This window comes from Babylonia areolata, chromosome 19, assembly GCF_041734735.1.
Source record: "Babylonia areolata isolate BAREFJ2019XMU chromosome 19, ASM4173473v1, whole genome shotgun sequence".
NCBI classification, from domain to species: Eukaryota; Metazoa; Mollusca; class Gastropoda; order Neogastropoda; family Buccinidae; genus Babylonia; species Babylonia areolata.
In genome coordinates, this window is record NC_134894.1 from 19059076 (window position 1) to 19066575 (window position 7500).

General features: G+C 43.1%; 1 protein-coding gene across 1 annotated transcript in view; it reads left to right on the forward strand.

The window, feature by feature from the left end:
* LOC143294095 (sodium- and chloride-dependent taurine transporter-like) overlaps positions 1-7500 on the forward strand; it is a 26413-nt gene that overhangs the window by 9048 nt on the left and 9865 nt on the right. The window contains exons 5-9 of the mRNA XM_076605522.1: positions 335-532; positions 2868-3000; positions 4372-4506; positions 6181-6284; positions 7094-7218. Coding sequence (XP_076461637.1) covers positions 335-532; positions 2868-3000; positions 4372-4506; positions 6181-6284; positions 7094-7218 — 695 coding nt within the window. The remainder of the gene's footprint in view (positions 1-334; positions 533-2867; positions 3001-4371; positions 4507-6180; positions 6285-7093; positions 7219-7500) is intronic.

Genomic DNA, 7500 nt, shown 5'->3' on the forward strand with positions numbered 1-7500 from the left:
AAACATGTTTCAAGGAGTTAACATTTAAAAACATGTCAGACGGATGTTTAGCTGCTGAGATATCCTAACATCCTTTCTCACTGTTGCTTAGTCTTTTTTATGTTTTCTTTCAAGGAGATTAATGGTAAATAAATGGATAATGTCATGGACTGTATTATTTTGCAGATTTAAAAAACAAAATTTACGACAGAGTTTTGTGTTTTACGCTATTCATTTAATATCATTATTATTATTATTTAAAAAATTTTTTTTAATAATTAGGTGGTTCTGATAATATTGTCCTGGCTGATCTGTAGCAGTAATGACAGATGTCAGATCCTTCGTTGTTGAACAGATGCTCTGTTGGCGGAGACACACTGAACAGATCGGCAGGAGACACAGACCTCATCAGCGTCACAAACTACACTGCCGTGCTGCATGTCCATGGTGACGTCATCACTGATGACGCAAACGCCACTGACGGCGGCGCACACGTCACGCATCCCGCGGTGACGGAGGAGGCCGTGACGCATCCTGCTGTTGAATTTTGGTGGTGAGAGCGGTGGTCAGCTTGCTACGTTACGTGATACAAGTCAAAGACGACATTATTTGAAATACGACTACTACTACCACTACTACTACTACTACTAATGATAATGACAATAATAAGAAGAATGTTATATGTCCCTTAGCTTCTCACAATCACCGGGGCAGTCAGTTAATATTCATCGTGTCAAGGGCGCAATAGCCGAATGGTTTAAGCGCGGCGATTTTTCTGATCTCCCAGGTCAACATATGTGGAGACCTGCTAGTGCCTGAACCCCCTTCGTGTGTATACGCACGCAGAAGATCAAATACGCACCTTAAAGATCCTGTACAGTGTTCGGTGGGTTATGGAGACACGAAAATACCCAGCATGCATGAAACACGACAGAGTCATCGGCAAGTCGATGTTGGTCGTGTAACGGAACGAAGAAGGGAGGCTGGGCCTGAACCTTTCCTGCCGCCGTTCTAACCTTCTCCAGCTGATATCAAGTACGTGGGTGGAGTGAGGAAAATCGGAGTAAAGTGCCTTTCACCGGGACACAACACCATGTCTAAAACCGGGACCTCGAACCCTGATCACTGGTGAACACTGGATCACAAGTCCAACGCTTAAGCCACCCTGCCACAGTGCCTCCGATACTACTACCACTACTGATGCTGCTGCTGCTGCTGCTGATGATGATAACAACAATGACAACAGCACACCAATAACTTCAGCAAAAACGATATCAGAAATTAATGAGCATGATGGGGACTGTATGTGTGCATATGGATATTATTATATGGTTGCGACGTTTCATGATTGGACTAATTATTGATTCCTGATAACTTGTATAGGCTACAGTGTGTGTCGTGTCTTAAAAGCCTTTAATGGTTTCGTGACAGAGAAAATTGATTCTATTATTCATTTCATTCGCAACCACACAAACAGACCTCTCCACGTGTATGCATACAAATGAGTGATTGAGTTTTTGTTGTTGTTGTTGTTGTTTTTTTGGTGTGTGTTTTTTGTTTTTTTTTTGGCCGGATGTCTGTGCAGGGTGATGCATGTGAGTGTTTCATTTTAATGCGTCATGTTTTGAACGTGGGTTTCCACGTTGTGCATCGCAGTTGAACATGTTTCATATGGAAAGGCATAAAGTTATAAATTATATTCTTCTTCTTCTTATTATTATTATCATCATTATTATATTATTATTATCATTATTATTATTATCATCATCATCATCATCATCACTATTATTGTTGCTGTTGTTTTATAGTAGTAGTATCCTCATCCTTATCACCCTTATCATTGTTCTCCTCCTCCTTCTCATCATCATTTTCATTAGTAGACGGTTACAGTAGTAGTAGTAGCAAGTAGTAGCAGCAGCAGTAGTAGTAGCAGCAGCAGTATGATAGTCAGTCGTGTTCGACTATGACCATCGGAACAGCAGAGGAGGTAACTGCGCTGTCCCGACTGTCTGGGTTACTATTTTATTATTTGTATTTGTATTTCTTTTTATCACAGCTGATTTCTTTGTGTGAAATTCGGGCTGCTCTCCCCAGGGAGAGCGCGTCGCTACACTACAGCGCCACCCATTTTTTTATATTTTTTTCCTGCGTGCAGTTTTATTTGTTTTTCCTATTGAAGTAGATTTTTCTACAGAATTTTTCCAGGAACAACCCTTTTGTTGCCGTGAGTTCTTTTACGTGCGCTAAGTGCATGCTGCACACGGGGCCTCGGTTTATCGTCTCATCCGAATGACTAGCATCCAGACCACCACTCAAGGTCTAGTGGAGGGGGAGAAAATATCGGCGGCTGAGCTCTGATTCGAACCAGCGCGCCCAGATTCTCTCGCTTCCTAGGCGGACGCGTTACCTTCAGGCTATCACTCCACATGTTTTTATTATAGTGGAGAGTGTCTGCCCCCAAGTTACGCCCCCTCTCTCTCGATCAAGAGGGATTTAGGACAGTCGGCGTTGGGATGGTTCCCAAAGGCCAATTAGCCCCCAAGGTTGAAGCAAAAAGAGCCAGTGCAATTTTGCCTCCTAGGTTGTGGGTCATGGTCCTTCACACATGACTAAGCAGTAAATGACTTCCCATCGCAATGCAGAATTCAGTTCAGTTCAGTTACTTAAGGAGGCGTCAATGCGTTCGGACAAATCCATATAATAATACGCTACACAAGCAGACGCCTGACCAGCAGCGTAACCCAAAGTGTTTGGTCAGGCCTTGAGGGCAATGGAGAAACCATTGATAATTCAGCTCTCACTTTGCTGTTGGCCCAACTGTAAACTGATGTCAGTGTGTGACAAAAGCCGAGCGTTGGGCCTCAGTAGTAGTATGTCCACCCCCAAAGGCGAGGAGTGTTGAAGCTGACGGAGGGGATAGAGAGTCCAGGAGAGGTGTCCACACAGCTGCTGGCCAGTCTCGCAGTCTTCTGGGTCATCGTCTTCTGCTGTGTGGTCAAGGGGGTGCGCTGGAGCGGAAAGGTAAATCAATGGCTGTCTCTTGGCCAAGATAGGAGAAAGGGAGATGGTGGATTTTTTTGTTTTTGTTTGTTTGTTTTTTTGTTTTTGTTGTGTGTGTGTGTGTGTGTGTGTGTGTGTGTGTGTGTGTGTGTGTGTGTGTGTGTGTGTGTGTGTGTGTGTGTGTGTTCGAGAAATTGTCAGCACTCTAAAATCGGTAACCGAATGTAAAGATCCAGAAGGACTAGGGATTGAAAGTATGTTTCAGCTTCAGTGTCTGTTACTCAAGGAGGCGTCACTGCGTTCGGACAAATCCATATACGCTATACCACATCTGCTAGGCACATGCCTGGAGACCAGCAGCATTACCCAACATGCTTTGTCAGGCCATGAGCACACGCATATATATCTGTGTACCTATCAGACTGGATCTCCTCTACATCACTTTGCCAGAGGACAACGCTTTTGTTGCCATGGGTTGTTTTGTTTCAGTGCGCCAAGTGCGTGCTGCACACGGGACCTCGGTTTATCGTCTCATCCCAATGACTACACGCTCAGTTTGATTTTCCAGTCAAACTCGGGAGAAAGGGCGAGAGCGGGATTCGAACCCAGACCCTCACTGGCTCTGTCTTGGCAGATGAGCGTCTTAACTATTCTGAGCAACCTTTCTCCAAAGAAAAGAAGTCACAAAGGTGTATGGGTGCAGAGTGGGTCATGACATCAAAACACGTGGTAGCTAACTTTATACCTGATCAATTCCGTAAGCTTCCGCTTCCATGCTCTAGATGGTTTGGTTTTTTTTTGAAACAAACTGACAACGAAAACACGGTTCCCATCTGTCTGTCTATTTAAATTTAGTTTTTGTACATGACGTTTGAACAGCTGCTCCGCTTAGATAAGCTGCTTCATCTGCACATATACTAACGAAAAAAAGTGACGTTTCACATTCCTCACGAGTATTTTACAGTTGTTTTAATTTATTTTTTTTTTTTAAGAAATATAAATATAAGCTTGCTTTGTTTCTTTGTTTCACAGTCGTGTTCTCTTATATTAATAGATAGTGGTTCTGTTTTTCCATTCATGTATCTTACATGTGATATATTCACGGACGCAGTATTTTACATCCACAATCTCAAATTTACAGACACGTATTCACGGACGCAGTACCTATTTCAAAGCCATATTGTACAATTGTCGCAGGCCACGTCTTAACGGACGCAGTATTTTCCAGCCTTTTATACAACATAACAGTATATCGGTCTTTATTAATGTATTGTTAAAAAAAAAGTTGTAAAATACTGCGCCCGTCAGCACGACACCTGCAAAACTTCAAATTACAAAGGGGCTTAGAAGTAGATACTGCGTCCGTGACAGACACATTTTCGTATTTTCCAGGTGGTATATTTCACAGCCACAGTTCCGTACGTGCTGATGCTGGCTCTGCTGATCCAGGCTTTGCGGCAGGAAGGGTCACTGACAGGACTGTCCTACTACCTCACCCCTCAGTTTGACCGTCTGGGGGACATCAAGGTCAGGGTCACACACGTCGGAAGGATGAGCGGTGTCTGTTGTTGCGGTGCTGTTACCTTAGTCAGCGCTCGGCTCATATCACAGACTGACATAAGCTTACAGTTGGGCCAACCGCAAAGTGGGAGCTGTATGGTCAATTGTTTCTCCACTGCCATGAGAAGTCATTCGCAAAGTGGTCTTTGGTCTATACTTAAGCAGGAAGCAAGATTGGGGGCTGGTTGGCCTTTGGGAACTACCTAGCGCTAGCTGTCCTCCTTTTTCTTCTTCTTCTTCGTTCGTGGGCTACAACTCCCACGTTCACTAGTATGAACACGAGTGGGCTTTTACGTGTGTGACCGTTTTTACCCCGCCATGTATGCAGCCATACCGTGGGGGTGCTGACTGTCCTAAAATCCCCTCTTGGCTGAGAAAGTGGGGTTGTAACTTAGGCAAGACACTCTCCACGATAGTCAAATTCGATCCCAGATAATCATGACTTTCTTAATTATCAATCTCTCCCTCTAACACACACACACACACACACACACACACACACACACACACACACACACACACACACACAAGTACACATTACCATTACTATTAATATCATTATTGCTATCATTATTATCAATGATGTTGTTGTTGATTTTGTTATTCTGATCATAAATAATATTTATATTAGTTGTTTTTCCTGTTAATTCCATTATTGCTTTTTGCCGAGCATACTTGAGAGTAGTTTGTCAAGGCTACAGGTCAGATACAAACTGAAAAAAATTAAACACCACTTACAGACGCTTATTTCGTCTTTTTTGTCACAACAGATTTCTCAGTGTGAAATTCGGATAGTTCTCCCCGGAAGATCGCGTCGCCACGGTACAGCGCCACCTTAACAATAATAATGATAATAATGACATTAATAATGATGATAATGATGATGATGATAATAATAATAATAATATACCACCTTTTTTTCGAATGAAAATGAAGAAATAAACGTGTTAATCTGTTGTCTGTCCATACTGGATTCCTTTATAACGACCAAGCAGACAGGGCAGCAAAAAGGGGAGCAAAGAATCATACAGATAGTATAAAAGTATATTGCCCATTGTCATACAAGGAAATAAGCAATATACTAGAAAGAGACTTTTTATAGGTGCTTGAATTCAAGTCCAAAACCTCGTCAGTTGACTCTCTCAGACTTTGGTTCGATTCGCAGACCAATTCTGAGTTTAGCTTTTAGACTGATCAAATTCATTAGGGACAAAATATTGTTCTAATGTCAAGTGCATATTCTTTAGTAACCTGACAATTAAGCATATAATTTTTGACTGTAGCTTGATGAAGCCTTATGTACACGAAAGTGTGTCCTCACAAGTGACTGAGAACGTTGATGTTTTTGACTTTTTGCATTCATTATCAGTTTGTTTCGCTTGTCAGTTTAACGACTTCTCTTTTACGAAGTCCTTTAAGTAATTTCCTGTAATTGTATTAAGAAATTTCTTTCAAATTTCACTCTCCTTTCACCCTCATTTGCCCAGTTTTCCCCAACCCTCCATTCATTCACATCTCCAACCCCTTCTAACCGATAATACTCAAATGTATTCATAAAGGCTTAAACAAAATGCCTTCAATCCCCGATATGTGTAACGGGACATTAAACAAAATTCCTCCTCTGTTGTCTGTGGATTACAGGTGTGGTTTGACGCGGCATCCCAGGTCCTGTTTTCCTACGCTGTGGCTCTGACCGTGCTGCCGGCCTATGGGAGTTACTGCCCTTTTAACAGCAACTGCTTCCGGTGAGAGCTTCCCCAGCCCCTTCCTCCCTCTGTGTGTGTGTGTGTGTGTGTGTGTGTGTGTGTGTGTGTGTGTGTGCGTGTGTGTTGGGGTACAGGGGGCTAGGGGCGAGTGGGTAATGGATTGGTTTTTTTTAGTTTGGCCGGTTACTTGGCTAGAGTTTGTTGTCATCATTTGCTGGGTGTGTCATCATTGTCATCGTCGTCGTCGTCGTCACTGGCTAGATGTATCATCATCACCACCACTACTATCGCCACCAGTGTGTCATCATCATCATCATCATCATCATCATCATCATCATCATCATCATCGTTGTCATCGTCATCACTGGCTAGATGTATCATCATCACCACCACCATCATCATCATCATCATCATCACCACCACCACCACCTTCGTAATCATTGGTTAGGTGTGTCGTAGTCGTTATGATCATCATCTTTATCTTCCTCCTCCTCCTCTTCCTCTCCATCATCATAATCATCATCGTCGTCACCATCTCCATCTTCTTCTTCATGAACATCATCATCACCATCATCATCAACATCATCAGCATCATCATCAGCATCATCATCATCATCATCATCATCATCAATACCATCATTAGCATCATCATCATCAATACCATCATTAGCATCATCATCATCAACAACAACATCATCGTCATCAGCATCAACATTATCATACCATCATCATCATCAATACCATCATCATCATCATCATCATCACCAATACCATCATCAATACCATCATCATCAATACCATTAACATCATCATCACCATCATCACTGGCGTGATGTGTCCCCACACAGAGACTCCATCATCGTGGCCATAGCCAACTCCCTGACCAGTTTCCTGGCTGGTTTTGTCGTCTTCTCCATGCTAGGACACATGGCGCACGTGCAGCAGCAGTCCATCGACGTGGTGGCCACTTCAGGTACTTCTTCTTCTTCTTCGTTCGTGGGCTGCAGCTCCCACGTTCACTCGTATGTACACGAGTGGGCTTTTACGTGTATGACCGTTTTTACCCCGCCATGTAGGCAGCTATACTCCGTTTTCGGGGGTGTACATGCTGGGTTTGTTCTTGTCTCCATAACCCACCGAACGCTGACATGGATTATAGGATCTTTAACGCGCGTATTCAGTCTTCTGCTTGCGTATACACACGAATGGGTTGCAGGCACTAGCAGGTCTGCACATATTATGTTGACCTGGGAGG